This window comes from Procambarus clarkii, chromosome 92, assembly GCF_040958095.1.
Source record: "Procambarus clarkii isolate CNS0578487 chromosome 92, FALCON_Pclarkii_2.0, whole genome shotgun sequence".
NCBI classification, from domain to species: Eukaryota; Metazoa; Arthropoda; class Malacostraca; order Decapoda; family Cambaridae; genus Procambarus; species Procambarus clarkii.
This window is the reverse complement of record NC_091241.1, coordinates 2,691,102-2,717,179: the sequence shown is the minus strand read 5'-3', so window position 1 is coordinate 2,717,179 and position 26,078 is coordinate 2,691,102. Positions and strand designations below refer to the sequence as shown.

The following is a 26,078-nucleotide window of genomic DNA, read 5'->3' as shown; positions in this document are numbered from 1 at the left end:
CATATCTCATAAGGAGAGAGTGGGGAGTCACAGCGGCTCGAGTGGGTGTGTGCACGTGACGACAAGGCTAAGTGTTGGAGCCGCATCCCCTGAACGCGTGACGTTGAGCCCCTCTCCAAGAGCCAGAAGCGCCAAGGGTGATCTCCTAGTATAAGCACTCTACCGAGTTGTGGGTTGGGTTGTCCGTAGAGGAGGATCAACGACGACTACACCAACCAACCCACAGTCTATAATACCTGGCACTGATCTGTGTGTGGTGGTAGTTGGATAACAAGGCACTTCCCGTTCCCCTGGCAGTGATCTGTGTGTGGTAGTAGTTGGATAACAAGGCACTTCCCGTTCCCTTGGCAGTGATCTGTGTGTGGTGGTAGTTGGATAACAAGGCACTTCCCGTTCCCCTGGCACTGATCTGTGTGTGGTGGTAGTTGGATAACAAGGCACTTCCCGTTCCCCTGGCACTGATCTGTGTGTGGTGGTAGTTGGATAACAAGGCACTTCCCGTTCCCCTGGCACTGATCTGTGTGTGGTGGTAGTTGGATAACAAGGCACTTCCCGTTCCCCTGGCACTGATCTGTGTGTGGTGGTAGTTGGATAACAAGGCACTTCCCGTTCCCCTGGCAGTGATCTGTGTGTGGTGGTAGTTGGATAACAAGGCACTTCCCGTTCCCCTGGCACTGATCTGTGTGTGGTGGTAGTTGGATAACAAGGCACTTCCCGTTCCCCTGGCACTGATCTGTGTGTGGTAGTAGTTGGATAACAAGGCACTTCCCGTTCCCCTGGCACTGATCTGTGTGTGGTGGTAGTTGGATAACAAGGCACTTCCCGTTCCCCTGGCACTGATCTGTGTGTGGTGGTAGTTGGATAACAAGGCACTTCCCGTTCCCCTGGCACTGATCTGTGTGTGGTGGTAGTTGGATAACAAGGCACTTCCCGTTCCCCTGGCAGTGATCTGTGTGTGGTGGTAGTTGGATAACAAGGCACTTCCCGTTCCCCTGGCACTGATCTGTGTGTGGTGGTAGTTGGATAACAAGGCACTTCCCGTTCCCCTGGCACTGATCTGTGTGTGGTGGTAGTTGGATAACAAGGCACTTCCCGTTCCCCTGGCACTGATCTGTGTGTGGTGGTAGTTGGATAACAAGGCACTTCCCGTTCCCCTGGCACTGATCTGTGTGTGGTGGTAGTTGGATAACAAGGCACTTCCCGTTCCCCTGGCAGTGATCTGTGTGTGGTGGTAGTTGGATAACAAGGCACTTCCCGTTCCCCTGGCAGTGATCTGTGTGTGGTGGTAGTTGGATAACAAGGCACTTCCCGTTCCCCTGGCACTGATCTGTGTGGTGGTAGTTGGATAACAAGGCACTTCCCGTTCCCCTGGCACTGATCTGTGTGGTGGTAGTTGGATAACAAGGCACTTCCCGTTCCCCTGGCACTGATCTGTGTGGTGGTAGTTGGATAACAAGGCACTTCCCGTTCCCCTGGCACTGATCTGTGTGGTGGTAGTTGGATAACAAGGCACTTCCCGTTCCCCTGGCACTGATCTGTGTGTGGTACTTCCTTTTATCACAAATATTGGAGATCAAATCGTTTATCTTGGTTTTCACTATTGCAATAACATCTTGATCTTTTTACCTAACCCACTCTTTTATTTCCTCTGCTTTATTCTCTTATTTGCTTTCCTTTTATTTACTCTGCATTGGTGTGTGTGTGTGTGTGTGTGTGTGTGTGTGTGTGTGTGTGTGTGTGTGTGTGTGTGTATTCACCTAGTTGTGCTTGCGGGGGTTGAGCTCTGCTCTTTCGGCCCGCCTCTCAACTGTCAATCAACTGTTACTAACTACATTTATTTTTGTTTTATTCCCCCCCCCTCCCGCTCCCCCCCCCCTCCCGCTCCCCCCCCCCCCCATACACAGGAAGCAGCCCCTCCTACCAATAGACAGTACGTTTTAATACTAAGCGTAATAAGTACAATCCTGACTACCGGCTTAGTACATAAATACACTTAATCGCCAGAATCGCACCAAAATATTGTGAATATTAGAGTTTACCTGAAAAGCTGAATAGAAAACCACGACCTAACCTAACCTTCTTAGTGTATGAGGACAAGCATTTTATTGCTTATGCAGGCGATGAGTCACAATAACGTGGCTGAAGTATTTTTGAATGGTCCAGGACGGACCGAAACGTCGTCGTCCCTTCAATTTCTAGTGTGTAGGTCTGGTCACATTTTATTGCCTTCTTAATTACAATTAGAACTTAACTTATAGCTATATTAATATTACAGTTTTATAAAACTAATAAAACAAAACTAAAGTCTTTCAATAAATTATAAAGTAACTCCGGATATTTTCAAATATTGTATAAAATCTCTATTGTTTAATAAAGCTGAAAAAGAAATTCTTTATATTTAAAACTTGTGTATATAGAATTGAACATGAAAACTTCATCCTAAAATTGTGAGTGTATTAACAGAAAATGAGGAGAATATATGGGGAGGTAAATGTAACAGCCCTATAAGTGTAATTATGTACTATGCATGACAGTCAGGAAATGTACTTACTACATTTAGTATTAAAATGTACTGTCTATTTGGAGGATGCGTTGCAGGAAGCATCCCGTAACAGCTGTCGAACTCCCAGGCATCTATTTACTGCTAAGTAACAGGAGCATCAGGGTGAAGGAAACTTTGCCCATTGTTCCTCGCCGGCGCCGGGAATCGAACCCCGGACCACAAGACTACGTATGCAGCATGCTGTCCACTCAGCCACACAGCGCCCCCGCGCGCGCGCGCGCGCGTGTGTGTGTGTGTGTGTGTGTGTGTGTGTGTGTGTGTGTGTGTGTGTGTGTGTGCGTGTGTGCGTGTGTGTGTGTGTGTGTGTGTGTGTGTGTGTGTGTGTGTGTGTGTGTGTGTGTGTGTATTCAACTAGTTGTATTCACCCAGTTGTGCTTGCGGGAGTTGAGCTCTGGCTCTTTCGGCCCGCCTCTCAACTGTCAATCAACTGTTTCTATTTACAATTTTTTCACACACACACACACACACACACACACACACACACACACACACACACACACACACACACACACACACACACACACACACACACACACATCCCCGGGAAGCAGCCCGTAGCAGCTGTCTAACTCCCAGGTACCTATTTACTGCTATTTAACGGGTATTCAGGGGTGAAAGAAACTTTGCCCATTTGTTTCTGCCTGGTTCGAGAATCGAACCCGGGTCACAGAATTACGATTCCTGCACGCTGTCCACTCAGCTACCAGACCCCCTACGTACTCACCTATTTGTGCTTGCGGGGGTTGAGCTTTGGCTCTTTGATCCCGCCTCTCAACTTTCAGTCAACTGGTGTACAGATTCCTAAGCCTACTGGGCTCTATCATATCTACATTTAAAACTGTGTATGGAGTCAGCCTCCACCACATCACTGCCTAACGCATTCCATCCGTTAACTACTCTGACACTGAAAAAGTTCCTTCTAACGTCCCTGTGGCTCATGTGGGTACTCAGTTTCCACTTGTGTCCCCTTGTTCGCGTACCACCAGTGTTGAATAGTTTATCCTTGTTTACCTGGTCGATTCCCCTGAGGATTTTGTAGGTTATGATCATGTCTTCCCTTACTTTTCTGTCCTCCAGGGTCGTAAGGTGCATTTCCCGCAGCCTTTCCTCGTAACTCATGCCTCTTAGTTCTGGGACGAGTCTAGTGGCATACCTTTGGACTTTTTCCAGCTTCGTCTTGTGCTTGACAAGGTACGGGCTCCATGCTGGGGCCGCATACTCCAGGATTGGTCTTACATATGTGGTATACAAGGTTCTGAATGATTCCTTACACAGGTTCCTGAAGGCAATTCTGATGTTAGCCAGCCTCGCATATGCCGCAGACGTTATTCTTTTTATGAGGGCTTCAGGAGACAGGTTTGGTGTGCTATCAATTCCTAGCTCGTTCTCTGTCCGTTTCCATGCAGGACTTCATTTCCAATTCAATATCCTGTGTCTGGCCTCCTGTTTCCTCCGTCTAGTTTTATTACCTTATATTTACTCGGGTTGAACTTTAGTAGCCATTTGTTGGACCATTCATTCAGTCTGTCTAGGTCATCTTGTAGCCTTTTACTATCATCTTCTGTCTTAATCCTCCTCATAATTTTTGCATCATCAGCAAACAATGAGAGTACCGATTCTATACCCTCTGGGAGATCATCTACATATATCAGAAACAGTATAAGTTTAAGGGCTGAACCCTGCGGGACACCACTGATAACGCTACTACTACTCTTGGTTCTCCCGTTGTCATGGTGCCTGCTATGTAGTCTCTGAAACCCTCACAGCCCGGGATAGCCATCTCCTTGAAACTCCATTCCTTTCTCATTAGTAGGGCCACTCCGCCTCCTCCCCTACCTTCCCTTTCTTTCCTTATTACTGTGTACTCCTGGGGAAACACGGCATTCGTTATGATTCCTGAGAGTTTTGTTTCAGTGAGTCCAATTACATCCAGGTTCACTTCTTGTGCTCTTTCCTTAGTTCACTTGCCTTGCTTGTAATCCCATCTATGTTTTAATATATCTCCTTGAAGCTGGCTTTCTTAAGCCCATCTACAGTTTCTGCTGATACCACTGGAGTAGGGAAACAACGAGGGTCCTTGATGGGAGGGCCTAGGAAGGGGGTATTTGGGGGATCTGGGGTGTGAGGGGGGGGGCTGGGAGGATCTGGTATGGAGAGGGTGGGGGCGAAAGGAGGGCTTAGGGGGGCAAAGGGAGGGCTTGGGGGGGGGGGGGGTTGAGGAAGAAGGAATGGCTTGAGAGGGTGGGGGAGGAAGGCTAGAGAGGGTGGGGGAGAAGGGAGGGCTTGAGAGGGCGGGGGAGAGAGGGGGCTGGGAGGGTAGTGGAGAAGGGAGGGCTTGATGGATGGGGGAGAAGGGAGGGTTTGGGGGCTGGGAGAAGGGAGGGCTTGGGGGGGTGGGGAAGAAGGGAGGTCTTGGGAAAGGGGGGGGGAGGGTGGCCTAGGTGGGCACTTATTGGGGGGCTGGCAAGGGTTGGGGCAGGTAGGGCCTCTATTGGGTGGAAGGTGGGGGGTGATGATCCTCCCACTGGGACTGTTAAACTGTCTGTGGTGGATTCCCCACTCCCCTCTGGAATTGCAGGGTGCGGGGCTCTGGTTCTCTGATTTCTTTCCCTCCCTCTGCGCTCCTTTTCTCGCTGCTGCTGCCCTCATTCTCTCTTCCTTTGTTATATCCCTCTGCAGGGGATATGTTTCTGATTACTTGTTTCCTAATACCTACTAGGACTACTGCTCTCTTCCTCTCTATCACCCAGCTAATAGATCTTGCTGCTTCCCGAGAAAGAGCAACTTTCATTGCAATTTCCATTGTGTATCCGCTTAGACGTATTCACCTAGTTTTGCCTGCGGGGGTTGAGCTCAGGCTCTTTCGGCCCGCCTCTCAACTGTCAATCAATCAACTATTTTCACACACACACACACACACACACACACACACACACACACAGGAAGCAGCCTGTAACAGCTAACTCCCAGGTATCTATTTAGTGCTAGGTAATAGAGGCATCAAGGTGAAAGAAACTCTGCCCATTTGTTTCCGCCGGCGCCGGGAATCAAACCCAGGTCCACAGGGCTACGAATACAGCGTGCTGTCCACTCAGCCACCAGGCTCCTGATGGCTATCATCAACCACCTAGCATGATTGTGTGTGTGTGTGTGTGTGTGTGTGTGTGTGTGTGTGTGTGTGTGTGTGTGTGTGTATGTGTGTGTGTGTGTGTGTGTGTGTGTGTGTGTGTGTGTGTGTGTGTGTGTGTGTGTGTGTGTGTGTGTGTGTGTGTGTGTGTGTGTGTGTGTGGAGCTATCATCATTAAAATAGATAAGGAGACATTAATGTTGTTAAAGAAGAAACCATCAGTAATATTTTTAGTGATGGGTCAAATCAGTTTATAATTAACTTGTGATTTTCCCACTTTGTGATTGGTCGAGAGGTAGTCACTTAGCGTGATGAGTTAGCCACCTAGCATGATGAGTTGGTCATCTAGCATGATGAGTTGGTCATCTAGCATGATGAGTACCTAGCATGATGAGTTGGTCACCTAGCATGATGAGTTGGTCATCTAGCATGATGAGTTGGTCATCTAGCATGATGAGTTGGTCATCTAGCATGATGAGTTGGTCATCTAGCATGATGAGTTGGTCATCTAGCATGATGAGTTGGTCACCTAGCATGATGAGTTGGTCATCTAGTATGATTAGTTGGCCACCTAACATGATCAGTTGATCACCTAGCATGATGAGTTGGTCATCTAGTATGAATAGGTACCCACCTAGCATGATGAGTTAGCCATCTAGCATGATGAGTTAGCCACCTAATATGACGAGTTGCCACCTAGCATGATGAGTTGGTCACCTAGCACGATGAGTTGGTCACCTAGCATGATGAGTTGGTCACCTAGCATGATGGGTTGGCCACCTATCATGATGAGTTGGCCATCTAGCGTGATGAGTTACCCACCTAGCATGATGAGTTACCTACCTAGCATGATGAATTAGCCACCTAGCATGATGAGTTACCTACCTAGCATGATGAGTTAGCCACCTAGGATGATGAGTTACCCACCTAGCATCATGAGTTGCCATCTAGCATGATGAGTTACCCACCTAGCATGATGACTTACCCACCTAGGATGATGAGTTACCCACCTAGCATGAGTTGGCCACCTAGGATGATGAGTTACCCACCAAGCATGATGAGTTGGCCACCTAGCATGATGAGTTGGCTACCTAGCCTGATGGTTTGGCCACCTAGCATGATGAGTTAGCCACCTTGGATGATGAGTTAGCTACCTAGCATGATGAGTTAGCCACCTAGGATGATGAGTTACCCACCTAGGATGATGAGTTACCCACCTAGCAGGATGAGTTAGCCACCTAACATGATGAGTTGGCCACCTAGCATGATGAGTTGGCCATCTAACATGATAGTTACCCACCTAGGATGATGAGTTACCCACCTAGTATGATGAGTTAGCCACCTAGGATGATGAGTGAGTCCACCTAAGCATGATAAGTGAGCCATCTAGCATGATGAGTGAGCCATTTAGAATAATCAGTTACTCACCAAGTGTGATGATGAGTTAGCCATCTAGCATGATGAGTTAGCCATCTAGCATGATGAGTTAGCCATCTAGCATGATAAGTGAGCCACCTAGCATGCTGAGTTACGCACCAAGCATGATCAGGTAGCCACCAAGCGTGATTAGTTAGCAAACTAGCATGATGAGTTAGCCAGCTAGCATGATGAGTTAACCACCTAGCATAATGAGTTAGTCATCTAGCGTGATGAGTTAGCAAACTAGCATGATAAGTTAGCCAGCTAGCATGATGACTTAGCCACCTAGCATGATGAGTTTGTCATCTAGCGTGATGAGTTACCCACCAAGTGTGATGAGTAAGAGTGCGTGTACCACAGGAGTGCTGACATCTCTCATCTAATGTCAACACGACTTTCACACCACACCGCTACAAGCTTACACACACACACCTGTACCCACCACCTACAAGCTTACACACACACACCTATACCCACCCACCTACAAGCTTACACACACACACCTATACCCACCACCTACAAGCTTACACACACCTATACCCACCACCTACAAGCTTACATACATCTATACCCACCACCTACAAGCTTACACACACTTATACCCACCCACCTACAAGCTTACACACACCTATTCCCACCACCTACAAGCTTACACACACCTATACCCACCACCTACAAGCTTACACACACCTATACCCACCCACCTACAAGCTTACACACACACACCTATACCCACCACCTACAAGCTTACACACACCTATACCCACCACCTACAAGCTTACACACACTTATACTCACCCACCTACAAGCTTACACACACCTATTCCCACCACCTACAAGCTTACACACACCTATACCCACCACCTACAAGCTTACACACACCTATACCCACCCACCTACAAGCTTACACACACCTATACCCACCCACCTACAAGCTTACACACACCTATACCCACCCCACCTACAAGCTTACACACACCTATACCCACCCCACCTACAAGCTTACACACACACCTATACCCACCCACCTACAGGCTTACACACACACCTATACCCACCACCTACAAGCTTACACACACCTATACCCACCCACCTACAGGCTTACACACACGCACATATACCCACCACCTACAAGCTTACACACACCTATACCCACCACCTACAAGCTTACACACACCTATACCCACACCACCTACAAGCTTACACACACACCTATACCCACCCACCTACAAGCTTACACACACCTATACCCACCCACCTACAAGCTTACACACACCTATACCCACCCACCTACAAGCTTACACACACACACCTATACCCACCCATCTACAAGCTTACACACACACCTATACCCACCACCTACAAGCTTACACACACCTATACCCACCACCTACAAGCTTACACACACCTATGCCCACCCACCTACAAGCTTACACACACCTATACCCACCCACCTACAAGCTTACACACACACACCTATACCCACCCATCTACAAGCTTACACACACACCTATACCCACCACCTACAAGCTTACACACACCTATACCCACCCACCTACAAGCTTACACACACCTATACCCACCCACCTACAAGCTTACACACACACCTATACCCACCCATCTACAAGCTTACACACACACCTATACCCACCACCTATAAGCTTACACAACCCGTTCTCGCAAATTTAATAAGTCAATATTTACTTATTAAATATGTGCATAGGTGACATACTTAACATAATAGATACCCTTAAAAAGATTCATAGAAAACACCGACCTTACCTAACCTACTTAGTATGTTAAGATAAGCATCTTATTGCTTCGTAATTACAATTATTACCTAACCTATAATAGGTATAGGTTAAGTAATAATTGTAATTACGAAGCAATAAGATGCTTATCTTAAGATACTAACAAGGTTAGGTAAGGTCGGTGTTTTCTATGAATCTTTTTAAGGGTATCTATTATGTTTAGTATATCACCTATGCACGTAGTTAATAAGTCAATATTGACTTTACGAATTTGCGAGAACGGGTTGGCTTACACACACCTATACCCACTACCTACAAGCTTACACACACCTATACCCACCCACGTACAAGCTTACACACACCTATACCCACCCACGTACAAGCTTACACACACCTATACCCACCCACCTACAAGCTTACACACCTATACCCACCCACCTACAAGCTTACACACACCTATACCCACCCACCTACAAGCTTACACTCACCTATACCCACCCACCTACAAGCTTACACACCTATACCCACCACCTACAAGCTTACACACACTTATACCCACCCACGTACAAGCTTACACACACCTATACCCACTCACCTACAAGCTTACACACCTATACCCACCCACCTACAAGCTTACACACACCTATACCCACCACCTACAAGCTTACACTCACCTATACCCACCCACCTACAAGCTTACACACCTATACCCACCCACCTACAAGCTTACACACACCTATACCCACCACCTACAAGCTTACACACACACCTATAGCTAGTAGTGAATAATGAGACAAATCGTGAATTGATTTTCAGAAACGGTTGAGCACTTCCATGCCGACTCGACTCCTGAGGGCAGATTGGTGAAAAAAGCGGGCACAAGTCGCTCTGCGTGGGTCTGGGGTGGGTGGTGATCCTTCCCTCCCTCCCCCAAGGACCCCCCACCCACCTCCTAGGGTGAATCCAACCAGCTTTTTTTCACGATTTGTCCCTGGGCTCTGGCGTGAGTATTAGGCATCAATAGGGGGGGGGGGTCCCTACCTATGAAAGGTACAGAGGATGAATGTTCAATAGATTAAAACAAAACAAAAAATACACTGGCGAAAGGAATATGAACGTTTTTGGAGTATTTAATAGCATGAGCAAAAATTCACGATTTTGCCCGGGGTGTTACCCGAGTACTACTGGTATCAATATGGGGGCCCCTACTTATAAATGGATCAGAGGGTGAAAAAACTATGCAATTTAATACGGAATATAAACAGATTCCTAATATACATTAAATTGGTTAAAACACTAAACGATTTTCCTTCATAGTATATTTATAAGCGTCGAATGATAATATGGGGGATGTCAAACCCAACACAATATAGCTGAGGCCCCACTATTTAGCATTTTTTTGTATTCTATGAAATATCGCAGCTAACGTTAATGTTTCTAATGTTTATTACAAAAGATAGACATACATTTGATGCTATTTTCCATATTAAAAACTAATTTGATGTCTGGACAAATATATCTATAAAATCTATAAACAGGTTAGAACCATACAAATGCAAGCATGCCTTTTTCACCAGTACTCAATTGAATTCCACAGAAAATGGAATCTTTACTTTGGCTACAGAAAATGGCGCAAAGCCGAGGGGGGTGACTGGAATAAAGTTTCAACCTGACTCTTCTCACATATAAACATGTCTTTCTTGACCTCATTTCAAATTATATAAGAGTACTGAAAGCTCATTTTCCATAGCAAATATACTAAGAAACTCATTTTACGCCTAGAACGTAAACTAGGACCCCTCATTCAGATTAAAAACACGCGAATTATTGACTGAACATTTACCTACCATCAAACACACAGGACTCTTTAAAGCTATTTTAACTTCTTTAAAACCCCTAATATGACTCCTCTCACATGCAGATCCTGTTTTATGGTTCGCCCTTCATGTCAATGTACCCCACAGTATCATGTAAATTCAAGATAAGCGTTACTACACCTAAATATCCAACTTGGTCTTTGTAAGGAACCTTGACCCCACTGGGGGTATTCATAGGTAGGGGGCCCCTATTGCTGACGTCAGGTCACGTGACACCCCCACGACACATAAGGAAAATTTCACCTGATTGGTCCATGACCCCGGACGCAAAGAGAATTTTTCTACTCGGCTCCTGATTGGTCTAAAACCGCGCCCCGTTCTCTTGGCCTCCCTCTGACCATTACAGAAAATGGAGCTGTGCCAAGGGCTCCCTATATTATTCTGTCATTGCATCATTAAAATACTCCAAAAACTTCTATATTCCCTTTCAACTGTGTTTTGTTTTGTTTTAATCTATTGAACATTCACCCTGATCCATTCATAAGTAGAAGCCCCCATATTGATACCGTAGTACTCTGGTAACACCCCGGGCCAAATCGTGAATTTTTGCTCATGCTATTAAATACTCCAAAAATGTTTATATTACGCCAATGTATTTTTTTTGTTTTAATCTATTGAACATTCATCCTCTGTACCTTTCATAGGTAGGAACCCCCGTATTGATGCCTAATACTCACGCCAGAGCCCAGGGACAAATCGTGAAAAAAAGCCTGTTGGATTCACCCTGGGAGGTGGGTGGTGGGGTCCTTGGGGGAGGAAGCAAAGGACCACCACCCGACCCCAGACCCACCCCGAGCGACTTGCGCTGCTTGTTTCACCAATCCGCCTGCAGGAGTCGAGTTGGCATGGAAGTGCCCAACCGTTTCTGAAAATCAATTCACGATTTGTCTCATTATTCACTACTTATACCCACCACTGGCATAACTGGCAATCCCCTCACAGTTTTCAAGAGAGAACTGGATAAGCACCTCCAAAGGATACCTGATCAACCAGGCTGTGACTCATACGTCAGGACTGCGAGCAGCCGCGTCCAACAGCCTGGTTGATCAGTCCAGCAACCAGGAGGCCTGGTCGACGACCTGGCCGCGGGGACGCTAAGCCCCGGAAGCACCTCAAGGTAACCTCAAGGTAACCACCTACATGCTTATGCACACCTATACCCACCCACCTACAAGCTTACACACACCTATACCCACCCCCCTACAAGCTTACACACACCTATACCCACCCACCTACAAGGTTACACACACCTATACCCACCCACCTACAAGCTTACACTCCCCTAACTGACCTACAAGATTAAGCTTACCATGAACCCACCCACCTACAAGCCATACTCCCCCCCCCTAAAGACTCTTCTTAAACTAAGTCAACTTATGAGAACACCAATTAAGACCTCTCCCACCCGTCCCCCCCTACAGTCCAACGACCCCTTGAGGGGGTGGCGGGGGTGGGGGAGGGGATGATAGTAGGGGGCAGGCAGGTGCGAAGTGGACGCCCCCCTTCACCCCTCCCAGGGGGCCCAGCTTACCTCAGTGGTGAGGGGCACTGGGCAGTTGAAGTCCTGGAAGGGCAGGTCCTGGATGACGTGGGACTTGCGGGCCTTGGTGACGCAGATGTGGTCCTCCTGGGACACCATGTTGTCCTTGTTATTGGGGTTGCTGAGCCACCGCCGCAGCCACAGCAGGTCACAGCTGCACTCCAGGGGGTTGTCTGTGGTGGGGGGGGGGGGGTGAGGGAGAGAAAGGGTGAAGATAATTCGATGTGGCAATATTGGTCGATGGTGCGGAAGGGAAGGGGGGGAGGGAGGTTGTGAGGGGAGTCAGGAGGTTCATGAGGGGGAGGGGGTGATACAGGGGGGGGGGAGAGTAATGAGGGAGGGAGGATGTTACGGGGTGAAAAGAAGAGGGAGTGAGTGGAATGAGGTGAGAGTGTGGACGTGTGGGTGAAGGCATGCTGTTGTGAGGAGGGTGTGTGAAAATGAGACGGACATGGAGTGAGGGAGGGGGAGATGGAGTGAGTGAGAGGGTGAGGGGTGAGGAGTGAGTGAGAGGGTGAGGGGTGAGGAGTGAGTGAGAGGGTGAGGGGTGAGGAGTGAGTGAGAGGGTGAGGGGTGAGGAGTGAGTGAGAGGGTGAGGGGTGAGGAGTGAGTGAGAGGGTGAGGGGTGAGGAGTGAGTGAGAGGGTGAGGGGTGAGGAGTGAGTGAGAGGGTGAGGAGTGAGTGAGAGGGTGAGGGGTGAGGAGTGAGTGAGAGGGTGAGGGGTGAGGAGTGAGTGAGAGGGTGAGGGGGTGAGGAGTGAGTAAGAGGGTGAGGAGTGAGTGAGAGGGTGAGGGGTGAGGAGTGAGTGAGAGGGTGAGGGGTGAGGAGTGAGTGAGAGGGTGAGGGGTGAGGAGTGAGTGAGAGGGTGAGGGGTGAGGAGTGAGTGAGAGAGGGAGATGGATGGGAAGAGTTCCTTGCGGAGTAGTAGTAGACAAGACAAGTGGTTAAGGAGACAGACTGCACAATAATCATAATATTAAAAGTAATAATAATAATGAAATAGTAATAACCAATATAATCATAACAAAAAAATCCATAACTTTTGGCTTACAACAAATTTAATTCCAAGCCAAAACAATAAGAGTGAAGATATAAAGAACAGAGACAGAAACACCACCAAAGTTACTCAACACAATAACAACAAAGACAAAAAGGAACCATCCAAGAGGCGAAGTATGGCGGGAAAACAACAATGGCAACCTGGAGGCAGTACAGGTAACAAGACACTGCAAACGGTGAGAGAAAGTATGAGGTGAGAGAAAGTATGAGGTGAGAGAAAGTATGAGGTGAGAGAATGTATGAGGTGAGAGAATGTATGAGGTGAGAGAAAGTATGAGGTGAGAGAATGTATGAGGTGAGAGAAAGTATGAGGTGAGAGAAAGTATGAGGTGAGAGAATGTATGAGGTGAGAGAAAGTATGAGGTGAGAGAATGTATGAGGTGAGAGAATGTATGAGGTGAGAGAAAGTATGAGGTGAGAGAAAGTATGAGGTGAGAGAATGTATGAGGTGAGAGAAAGTATGAGGTGAGAGAATGTATGAGGTGAGAGAAAGTATGAGGTGAGAGAATGTATGAGGTGAGAGAATGTATGAGGTGAGAGAATGTATGAGGTGAGAGAATGTATGAGGTGAGAGAAAGTATGAGGTGAGAGAATGTATGAGGTGAGAGAATGTATGAGGTGAGAGAAAGTATGAGGTGAGAGAAGTACAATGTGACAATTGTACTTCTGTATCTTCCTCCCCGGGAGTAGGGGAAGAAAGTTACTCCTACCATGGCAACTCATTTTCACAAGTGATTATAAGAACATTGTGAGCCATTATTCGTCAAAAGCATATACACAATCTATTACGAAACCTATACATCTGTCGCTCATGAGAGTGACTTTCTTTACGATTATTCAACAGTTTACGATCTTTGAGACTTCACAACCCCCAAGGCTGTTGTTATAACCGAAAACATCGTGCTTCAGAACTGCTTAAAGAATGTCAACAAAGCCGGTCGAAGGAGCCGGTCGGCCGAGCGGACAGCACGCTGGATTTGTGATCCTGTGGTCCTGGGTTCGATCCCAGGCGCCGGCGAGAAACAATGGGCAGAGTTTCTTTCACCCTATGCCCCTGTTACCTAGCAGTAAAATAGGTACCTGGGTGTTAGTCAGCTGTCACTGGCTGCTTCCTGGGGGTGGAGGCCTGGTCGAGGACCGGGCCGCGGGGACACTAAAAAGCCCCGAAATCATCTCAAGATAACCTCAAGAAGCCACCGTGAGTCAGGAAAGATGAACAGATTTCGTCAGTAGTGGAGTAAATGCTTAATGAATCCTGGCCGAGGTCCCCTGCACACTGAAATCTATGAATCTACAAATAAACAGTGAGGACGAATGATGGTATCGAACCCGCCCCGGATGCAAACAGTAATGCCTATTTCGTTCAAGGACGAGGGTTCGATTCCATCTTATGACCTCAATATTTATTTTTAGATTCATAACGTTCTTGTTATTTCCGTATGCAGGGAGGCCGGGCCCAGGATCTCCCCAAGTATTTACACACACACATTAACGAAACCTCTACATCTTTCCTTAATCATGGAGGATTTGTTATAATTTATTAAACAGTTTAGGAGCCCCTGAAGCACTGGGTTCCCTTTTTTGAGGTTTGTGCTAGAGAAAAACAAGATAAATATAATGACAAAATCCAAAAACACATCCTAAATGGTATTTTTGAGACACATATAAATGTGTTTTGGTTTAGATGATTAAAGGAAAGGAGTGGAACGGTTTCAGATTTTGTTTAGAGGCTTAAGCTTACTGAGAAAGCTGTGAGCTTCCATGGTTTAAGTCCCGTCTATTTCTTAGTTTCTATGTTTCTTAGTGTAGAAAGTTTCTATATTTGTGTTAAGTTTCTTAATGTGTTAAATTTCTATATTTCTTATAGAAAGTCTACACTAAGAATACCCCCTGAGTCCAGGAAGGCTCTGGGGAGAGATGGGGAGCAAGAAGAACAGGTTTTGGCAATGTCGACGAATACTCAATAACGTGAAATCTAATGGTGACCCATCCTCAGACTAGCCCTTGCCACAGGTGGCCGACCCCACCCATCCTCAGACTAGCCTCGTCCCAGCTGTGGCCGACCCCAACCCATCCTCAGACTACCCTTGCCACTGGTGGCCGACCCCACCCATCCTCAGACTAGCCTCGTCCCAGCTGTGGCCGACCCAAACCATCCTCAGACTAGCCTCGTCCCAGCTGTGGCCGACCCCAACCATCCTCAGACTAGCCTCGTCCTAGCTGTGGCCGACCCCAACCATCCTCAGACTAGCCTCGTCCCAGCTGTGGCCGACCCCAACCATCCTCAGACTAGCCTCGTCCCAGCTGTGGCCGACCCAAACCATCCTCAGACTAGCCTCGTCCCAGCTGTGGCCGACCCCAACCATCTTCAGACTAGCCTCGTCCCAGCTGTGGCCGACCCCAACCATCCTCAGACTAGCCTCGTCCCAGCTGTGGCCGACCCCAAAGATGCATTCGTTAATTTTGACGAACTGTGTTATTAGCATTAATGTATACTATATTATTTGTACATAGTTTGGCTTAGGATGGGTTGGATTAACTGTTGTAATTCTGTTGGCAATTATTTAATTTTATTTGTTCGTGGATGAGGCAATTCAAAAGCTGCAATACGAGCAAAGGAAGAGGGGGAAAGCACTGTTCAAGAGAAGATCGAACACAGTCAGCTGTGAATCCCATGTCAAGTACTTTTTCGTTCGTAAACGAGGGCTTTGGTGGCTGGATTAACGAGGATTTGGCCATTCTTTATGAGGACGGGCTTTGAATCCCCCTCATCAACCAAAAAGTCGACTCGAAGTCTCCAAGTACCAGAGATCGACGGAAGGAGGATGTAAGGAGATGAATGGTTAGAGACATGAGATGGGAGACTCACTGGAGACGTCGATCATGGTGAGTGTGTCGAGTATGGGCTGGACGGCGTCCTCGGTGAGGTGAGTGAGTTCGTTGTGGGACAGCTTCAGCCACTCCAGTGAATGCAGGTCCATGAACGCCGGCGGTGGTATGCTCCTTATGCTGTGTAGGGAGTAGACCAGGGGTTAGTGGTGGGCCCTGAGGGTAGACCAGGGGTTAGTGGTGGGCCCTGAGGGTAGACCAGGGGTTAGTGGTGGGCCCTGAGGGTAGACCAGGGGTTAGTGGTGGGCCCTGAGGGTAGACCAGGGGTTAGTGGTGGGCCCTGAGGGTAGACCAGGGGTTAGTGGTGGGCCCTGAGGGTAGACCAGGGGTTAGTGGTGGGCCCTGAGGGGTAGACAAGGGGTTAGGTTGGGCCCTGAGAGTAGTCGAGGGGTTAGGGTGGGCCCTGAGGAGTAGACAAAGGGGGGGGGGGGTTAAGGTAGGCCCTGAGGGTAGACAAGGGGGGGTTAGGGTGGGCCCTGTGGGAAGACGAAGGATTAGGGTAGACTTTAAGGGCAGATGAAGTGGGATAGAGTGGCCTTGAGGTCTAGCCTCCATAGGTTTAGTTACCTTCAGGGACAGTTACCTTCAGGGACAGTTACCTTCAGGGACAGTTACCTTCAGGGACAGTGCCTATCTTCCCTTTCACCTGTTCCTCCCCCCCCCCCCCTCCCTCATACAACACCTTTAGTGTTTTTCCTTTTGAGATTTCGTCCTTCTACCGTTCTCTTTTGCCCCCTCCTATCCTCTTTCACTCTCCTTCCTATCCTCTCACACCTTCCCTCCCATCCTCTCTCACTCTTCCATCACCTCTTTTGTAAGGAAATAATGGGACCGTGTACGGGTGGTCAACATGTGCACTAAAAGAAGTTTAGTGCACTTCTTTAGTGCAAAAGAAGCTAGAGGCAGCATCCACACACCTCATTTAAAAAGACATCAATATAGCTGGGAACCCAGCAAAACTCTACTGACTTGAATTTACTGGAAATAAGAAACAGCCAATGTTGAATCTCGACGACCACCGGATGGACCGGATTAATACCTGGTTGATACCTGGTTGATGGGGTTCTGGGAGTTCTTCTACTCCCCAAGCCCGGCCCGAGGCCAGGCTCGACTTGTGAGAGTTTGGTCCACCAGGCTGTTGCTTGGAGCGGCCCGCAGGCCCACATACCCACCACAGCCCGGTTGGTCCGGCACTCCTTGGAGGAATAAATCTAGTTTCCTCTTGAAAATATCCACGGTTGTTCCAGCAATATTTCTTATGCTTGCTGGGAGGACGTTGAACAACCGCGGACCTCTGATGTTTATACAGTGTTCTCTGATTGTGCCTATGGCACCTCTGCTCTTCATTAATTAAAGGAAGGATTAAAGGACCCGAGAACCATGAGGGCACTACGAGAGTCAACAACAACTACAAAGGAAGATTGACAACGAGAGAGCAGGAGACGAAGAGCATAGAGAATAGCATAAAGTTCTGCTGTGAAGATGCTAGTCTCCAGGGGTAAGCGACACATATAAGTGCAATCAGGAAAAACAACAGAGTAGCCAACACCGTCCGCAGTAGCCTAAGTCCGCAGACTTAGACCCATCAGAGTAGACGGAAACGGAGTGGGAATGCGAAGAAAAGTGCTCAAGAAAAAGGCGTTTCAGAACCGTAGAAGGGGTAAGAGCTTTACTAATGCGGGTCAAGGATGTACAAAACTTCAGAAGGGGGCACTCTCCACGGGGGCAAGGAAGGAACAACACGAGGAGATACATTAGAAATACGAATGAAAAGAGAATTCCGTAAGCGAGATAACCGGACAAAAAGATGAAGGTGGTGAAGAGGAACAGGAACCGCAGGAGGGGTAAAAGTTAAAGCACGACAGAGGCGAGAGGAAGGATGTTGTAAGGACCGCGCAAGATAGCGAAGACAGTAGTGATCACGGCGGTCCTGGAGAGACAGGAAGCCAGAGTCAACATAAACGCTGAGGACGGGAGTCGAACGAAAGGCACCAGAGCTGAAGCGCAACACTGTTGGGTAAGTGTACTCACCTAATCTTTTTCTCCCACATTCCAGCTTTCTCCCTCTCCTAGCCCCCCTCTCTCTCTCTCTCTCTCCCCAGCCTCTCCTCCCTCTCCCTGCCACCTGCTACCCCTGGAAGAGTCTGGGCAAAGCGTCTGACGACCTCTCAACTCTGTCATTATGTCCTTCACACTACCGATTGTTCATACCCCGCCACACACACACACACACACACACACACACACACACACACACACACACACACACACACACACACACACACACACACACACATACACACACACACAGGGTCAGGGAAATGGCTACTAGAGTTTAACACCAGTAAATGTAAAGTTATGGAAATGGGATCAGGTGACAGGAGACCAAAGGGACAGTACACAATGAAGGGGAACAGCCTACCTGTAACGATTAGAGAAAGAGACCTGGGAGTGGATGTGACACCTAATCTAACTCCTGAGGCACATATAAATAGGATAACGACAGCAGCGTACTCTACACTGGCGAAAATTAGAACTTCATTCAGAAACCTAAATGAGGAAGCTTTTAGGGCGCTTTACACTGCCTACGTGAGACCCGTCTTAGAGTATGCCGCGCCATCATGGAGCCCCCACCTGAAGAAACACATAAAGAAACTGGAGAAGGTTCAGAGGTTTGCGACGAGGCTTGTCCCAGAGTTACGAGGGATGGGATATGAAGAGCGTCTGCAGGAACTGAACCTTACGACACTAGAGAAAAGAAGGGAGAGAGGAGATATGATAGGGACATATAAAATACTCAGAGGAATTGACAAAGAGGAAATAGATGAAATGCTCACACGTAATAATAACAGAACGAGGGGACATAGGTGGAAACTGGAAACTCAGATGAGTCACAGAGATGTTAGGAAGTTTTCTTTTAGCGTGAGAGTAGTGGAAAAATGGAATGCACTTGGGGAACAGGTTGTGGAAGCAAATACTATTCATACTTTTAAAACTAGGTATGATAGGGAAATGGGACAGGAGTCATTGCTGTAAACAAACGATTGCTGGAAAGGCGGGATCCAAGAGTCAATGCTCGATCCTGCAAGCACAAATAGGTGAGTACACACACACACACACAAAGGTAGCTGTGTGTGTGGGGCGCTGGTGGCAAAGTGGACAGCACGCTGGGCACGTAATCCTGTGGACTGGGGTTCGATTCCCAGCGCCGGCGAGAAACAAAATGGACACAATTTCTTTCATCCTCATGCCCCTGTTTCCTAATAGGTACCTGGGAGTTATACAGCTGTTACAGACTTTTTCCTGGCCGGGAAAAACCCCTGGTGCTTGAACCCCCTGGTGCTTGAACCCCCTGGTGCTTGAACCCCCTGGTGCTTGAACCCCCTGGTGCTTGAACCCCCTGGTGCTTGAACCCTCTGGTGCTTGAACCCCCTGGTGCTTGAACCCCCTGGTGCTTGAACCCCCTGGTGCTTGAACCCCCTGGTGCTTGAACCCTCTGGTGCTTGAACCCCCTGGTGCTTGAACCCCCTGGTGCTTGAACCCTCTGGTGCTTGAACCCCCTGGTGCTTGAACCCCCTGGTGCTTGAACCCTCTGGTGCTTGAACCCCCTGGTGCTTGAACCCCCTGGTGCTTGAACCCCCTGGTGCTTGAACCCCCTGGTGCTTGAACCCCCTGGTGCTTGAACCCCCTGGTGCTTGAACCCCTTGGTGCTTGAACCCCCTGGTGCTTGAACCCCCTGGTGCTTGAACCCCTTGGTGCTTGAACCCCCTGGTGCTTGAACCCCCTGGTGCTTGAACCCCCTGGTGCTTGAACCCCCTGGTGCTTGAACCCCCTGGTGCCTGAACCCCCTGGTGCTTGAACCCCCTGGTGCTTGAACCCCCTGGTGCTTGAACCCCCTGGTGCTTGAACCCCCTGGTGCTTGAACCCCCTGGTGCTTGAACCCCCTGGTGCTTGAACCCCCTGGTGCCTGAACCCCCTGGTGCTTGAACCCCCTGGTGCTTGAACCCCCTGGTGCTTGAACCCCCTGGTGCTTGAACCCCCTGGTGCTTGAACCCCCTGGTGCTTGAACCCCCTGGTGCTTGAACCCCCTGGTGCTTGAACCCCCTGGTGCCTGAACCCCCTGGTGCTTGAACCCCCTGGTGCTTGAACCCCCTGGTGCTTGAACCCCCTGGTGCTTGAACCCCCTGGTGCTTGAACCCCCTGGTGCTTGAACCCCCTGGTGCTTGAACCCCCTGGTGCTTGAACCCCCTGGTGCCTGAACCCCCTGGTGCTTGAACCCCCTGGTGCTTGAACCCCCTGGTGCTTGAACCCCCTGGTGCTTGAACCCCCTGGTGCTTGAACCCCCTGGTGCCTGAACCCCCTGGTGCTTGAACCCCCTGGTGCTTGAACCCCCTGGTGCTTGAACCCCCTGGTGCTTGAACCCCCTGGTGCTTGAACCCCCTGGTGCTTGAACCCCCTGGTGCCTGAACCCCCTGGTGCTTGAACCCTCTGGTGCTTGAACCCCCTGGTGCTTGAACCCCCTGGTGCTTGAACCCCCTGGTGCTTGAACCCCCTGGTGCCTGAACCCCCTGGTGCTTGAACCCCCTGGTGCTTGAACCCCCTGGTGCTTGAACCCCCTGGTGCTTGAACCCCCTGGTGCTTGAACCCCCTGGTGCTTGAACCCCCTGGTGCCTGAACCCCCTGGTGCTTGAACCCCCTGGTGCTTGAACCCCCTGGTGCTTGAACCCCCTGGTGCTTGAACCCCCTGGTGCTTGAACCCCCTGGTGCTTGAACCCCCTGGTGCTTGAACCCCCTGGTGCTTGAACCCCCTGGTGCTTGAACCCCCTGGTGCTTGAACCCCCTGGTGCTTGAACCCCCTGGTGCTTGAACCCCCTGGTGCTTGAACCCCCTGGTGCTTGAACCCCCTGGTGCTTGAACCCTCTGGTGCCTGAACCCCCTGGTGCTTGAACCCCCTGGTGCTTGAACCCCCTGGTGCTTGAACCCTCTGGTGCCTGAACCCCCTGGTGCCTGAACCCCCTGGTGCTTGAACCCCCTGGTGCTTGAACCCCCTGGTGCTTGAACCCTCTGGTGCCTGAACCCCCTGGTGCTTGAACCCCCTGGTGCTTGAACCCCCTGGTGCTTGAACCCCCTGGTGCTTGAACCCTCTGGTGCCTGAACCCTCTGGTGCTTGAAACCCCCTGGTGCTTGAACCCCCTGGTGCTTGAACCCCCTGGTGCTTGAACCCCCTGGTGCTTGAACCCCCTGGTGCTTGAACCCCCTGGTGCTTGAACCCCCTGGTGCTTGAACCCCCTGGTGCTTGAACCCCCTGGTGCTTGAACCCCCTGGTGCTTGAACCCCCTGGTGCTTGAACCCCCTGGTGCTTGAACCCCCTGGTGCTTGAACCCCCTGGTGCTTGAACCCCCTGGTGCTTGAACCCCCTGGTGCTTGAACCCCCTGGTGCTTGAACCCCCTGGTGCTTGAACCCCCTGGTGCTTGAACCCCCTGGTGCTTGAACCCCCTGGTGCTTGAACCCCCTGGTGCCTGAACCCCCTGGTGCTTGAACCCCCTGGTGCTTGAACCCCCTGGTGCTTGAACCCCCTGGTGCTTGAACCCCCTGGTGCTTGAACCCCCTGGTGCTTGAACCCCCTGGTGCTTGAACCCCCTGGTGCCTGAACCCCCTGGTGCTTGAACCCTCTGGTGCCTGAACCCCCTGGTGCTTGAAACCCCTAGTGCCTGAACCCCATGGTGCTTGAACCCCCTGGTGCTTGAACCCCCTGGTGCCTGAACCCCCTGGTGCTTGAACCCCCTGGTGCCTGAACCCCCTGGTGCTTGAACCCCCTGGTGCTTGAACCCCCTGGTGCTTGAACCCCTTGGTGCCTGAACCCCCTGGTGCTTGAACCCCCTGGTGCCTGAACCCCCTGGTGCTTGAACCCCTTAGTGCCTGAACCCCCTGGTGCTTGAACCCTCTGGTGCCTGAACCCCCTGGTGCTTGAACCCCCTGGTGCTTGAACCCCCTGGTGCCTGAACCCCCTGGTGCTTGAACCCCCTGGTGCCTGAACCCCCTGGTGCTTGAACCCTCTGGTGCTTGAACCCCCTGGTGCTTGAACCCCCTGGTGCCTGAACCCCCTGGTGCTTGAACCCCCTGGTGCCTGAACCCCCTGGTGCCTGAACCCTCTGGTGCCTGAACCCCCTGGTGCTTGAACCCTCTGGTGCCTGAACCCCCTGGTGCTTGAACCCTCTGGTGCCTGAACCTCCTGGTGCTTGAACCCCCTGGTGCTTGAACCCTCTGGTGCCTGAACCCCCTGGTGATTGAACCCCCTGGTGCTTGAACCCCCTGGTGCTTGAATCCTCTGGTGCCTGAACCCCCTGGTGCTTGAACCCCCTGGTGCTTGAACCCTCTGGTGCCTGAACCCCCTGGTGTTTGAACCCCCTGGTGCTTGAAACCCCCTGGTACCTGAACCCCCTGGTGCTTGAACCCCCTGGTGCTTGAAACCCCCTGGTGCTTGAAACCCCCTGGTACCTGAACCCCCTGGTGCTTCAACCCCCTGGTGCTTGAAACCCCCTGGTACCTGAACCCTCTGGTGCTTGAACCCCCTGGTGCCTGAACCCCCTGGTGCTTGAACCCCCTGGTGCTTGAAACCCCCTGGTACCTGAACCCCCTGGTGCCTGAACCCCCTGGTGCTTGAACCCTCTGGTGCCTGAACCCCCTGGTGCTTGAACCCCCTGGTGCTTGAACCCCCTGGTGCTTGAACCCTCTGGTGCCTGAACCCCCTGGTGCTTGAACCCTCTGGTGCCTGAACCCCCTGGTGCTTGAACCCCCTGGTGCCTGAAACACCTTGTGCTTGAACCCTCTGGTGCCTGAACCCCCTGGTGCTTGAACCCTCTGGTGCCTGAACCCCCTGGTGCCTGAACCCCCTGGTGCTTGAACCCCCTGGTGCTTGAACCCTCTGGTGCTTGAACCCCCTGGTGCTTGAACCCCCTGGTGCCTGAACCCCCTGGTGCTTGAACCCTCTGGTGCCTGAACCCCCTGGTGCCTGAACCCCCTGGTGCTTGAACCCCCTGGTGCTTGAACCCCCTGGTGCTTGAACCCCTCTGGTGCCTGAACCCCCTGGTGCTGGAACCCTCTGGTGCTTGAACCCTCTGGTGCCTGAACCCCCTGGTGCTTGAACCCCCTGGTGCTTGAACCCTCTGGTGCCTGAAACACCTTGTGCTTGAACCCTCTGGTGCCTGAACCCCCTGGTGCTTGACCCCTCTGGTGCCTGAACCCCTGGTGCTTGAACCCTCTGGTGCCTGAACCCCCTGGTGCTTGAACCCTCTGGTGCTTGAACCCTCTGGTGCCTGAACCCCCTGGTGCTTGAACCCCCTGGTGCTTGAACCCTCTGGTGCCTGAAACACCTTGTGCTTGAACCCTCTGGTGCCTTGAACCCACTGGTGCTTGACCCCTCTGGTGCCTTGAACCCTCTGGTGCTTGAACCCTCTGGTGCCTGAACCCCCTGGTGCTTGAACCCCCTGGTGCTTGAACCCTCTGGTGCTTGAACCCCCTGGTGCTTGAACCCTCTGGTGCCTGAACCCCCTGGTGCTTGACCCCTCTGGTGCCTGAACCCTCTGGTGCTTGAACCCTCTGGTGCCTGAACCCTCTGGTGCTTGAACCCTCTGGTGCCTGAACCCCTGGTGCTTGAACCCCCTGGTGCTTGAACCCTCTGGTGCCTGAACCCCTGGTGCCTGAACCCTCTGGTGCTTGAACCCTCTGGTGCCTGAACCCCCTGGTGCTTGAACCCCCTGGTGCTTGAACCCCCTGGTGCTTGACCCCTCTGGTGCCTGAACCCTCTGGTGCTTGAACCCTCTGGTGCCTGAACCCCCTGGTGCTTGAACCCCCTGGTGCTTGAACCCTCTGGTGCCTGAACCCTCTGGTGCTTGAACCCTCTGGTGCCTGAACCCCCTGGTGCTTGAACCCCCTGGTGCCTGAACCCTCTTGTGCTTGAACCCTCTGGTGCTTGAACCCCCTGGTCCCTGAACCCCCTGGTGCCTGAACCCCCTGGTACTTGAACCCCCTGGTGCCTGAACCCCCTGGTGCTTGAACCCCCTGGTGCTTGAACCCCCTGGTGCTTGAACCCTCTGGTGCCTGAACCCCCTGGTGCTTGAACCCCCTGGTGCTTGAACCCTCTGGTGCCTGAACCCCCTGGTGCTTGAACCCCCTGGTACCTGAACCCCCTGGTGCCTGAACCCCCTGGTACCTGAACCCCCTGGTGCCTGAACCCCCTGGTACTTGGACCCCCTGGTGCTTGAACCCCCTGGTGCTTGAACCCTCTGGTGCCTGAACCCCTGGTGCTTGAACCCTCTGGTGCCTGAACCCCCTGGTGCTTGAACCCTCTGGTGCCTGAACCCCCTGGTGCTTGAACCCCCTGGTGCTTGAACCCCCTGGTGCTTGAACCCTCTGGTGCCTGAACCCTCTGGTGCTTGAACCCTCTGGTGCCTGAACCCCCTGGTGCTTGAACCCCCTGGTGCCTGAACCCTCTGGTGCTTGAATCCTCTGGTGCTTGAACCCCCTGGTACCTGAACCCCCTGGTGCCTGAACCCCCTGGTACTTGAACCCCCTGGTGCCTGAACCCCCTGGTGCTTGAACCCCCTGGTGCTTGAACCCTCTGGTGCCTGAACCCCCTGGTGCTTGAACCCCCTGGTGCTTGAACCCTCTGGTGCCTGAACCCCCTGGTGCTTGAACCCTCTGGTGCCTGAACCCCCTGGTGCCTGAACCCCCTGGTGCTTGAACCCCCTGGTGCTTGAACCCCCTGGTGCTTGAACCCTCTGGTGCCTGAACCCCCTGGTGCTGGAACCCTCTGGTGCTTGAACCCTCTGGTGCCTGAACCCCCTGGTGCTTGAACCCCCTGGTGCTTGAACCCTCTGGTGCCTGAAACACCTTGTGCTTGAACCCTCTGGTGCCTGAACCCCCTGGTGCTTGACCCCTCTGGTGCCTGAACCCCTGGTGCTTGAACCCTCTGGTGCCTGAACCCCCTGGTGCTTGAACCCTCTGGTGCTTGAACCCTCTGGTGCCTGAACCCCCTGGTGCTTGAACCCCCTGGTGCTTGAACCCTCTGGTGCCTGAAACACCTTGTGCTTGAACCCTCTGGTGCCTGAACCCACTGGTGCTTGACCCCTCTGGTGCCTGAACCCTCTGGTGCTTGAACCCTCTGGTGCCTGAACCCCCTGGTGCTTGAACCCCCTGGTGCTTGAACCCTCTGGTGCTTGAACCCCCTGGTGCTTGAACCCTCTGGTGCCTGAACCCCCTGGTGCTTGACCCCTCTGGTGCCTGAACCCTCTGGTGCTTGAACCCTCTGGTGCCTGAACCCTCTGGTGCTTGAACCCTCTGGTGCCTGAACCCCCTGGTGCTTGAACCCCCTGGTGCTTGAACCCTCTGGTGCCTGAACCCCCTGGTGCCTGAACCCTCTGGTGCTTGAACCCTCTGGTGCCTGAACCCCCTGGTGCTTGAACCCCCTGGTGCTTGAACCCCCTGGTGCTTGACCCCTCTGGTGCCTGAACCCTCTGGTGCTTGAACCCTCTGGTGCCTGAACCCCCTGGTGCTTGAACCCCCTGGTGCTTGAACCCTCTGGTGCCTGAACCCTCTGGTGCTTGAACCCTCTGGTGCCTGAACCCCCTGGTGCTTGAACCCCCTGGTGCCTGAACCCTCTTGTGCTTGAACCCTCTGGTGCTTGAACCCCCTGGTACCTGAACCCCCTGGTGCCTGAACCCCCTGGTACTTGAACCCCCTGGTGCCTGAACCCCCTGGTGCTTGAACCCCCTGGTGCTTGAACCCCCTGGTGCTTGAACCCTCTGGTGCCTGAACCCCCTGGGGCTTGAACCCCCTGGTGCTTGAACCCTC

The 26,078-nt window shown here is 51.4% G+C and overlaps 1 protein-coding gene across 5 annotated transcripts in view; it reads right to left on the bottom strand.

Annotated features, from left to right (window-relative positions):
* Positions 1 to 26,078, bottom strand: part of LOC123775176 (chondroadherin) — a 277,038-nt gene that overhangs the window by 46,160 nt on the left and 204,800 nt on the right. For all 5 annotated transcript variants that reach the window (XM_069319124.1, XM_069319127.1, XM_069319125.1 and 2 more), the window contains exons 8-9: positions 16,206 to 16,345; positions 12,269 to 12,450 (exon numbers count right to left, since the gene is read on the bottom strand). In XM_069319124.1, coding sequence (XP_069175225.1) covers positions 12,269 to 12,450; positions 16,206 to 16,345 — 322 coding nt within the window. The remainder of the gene's footprint in view (positions 1 to 12,268; positions 12,451 to 16,205; positions 16,346 to 26,078) is intronic.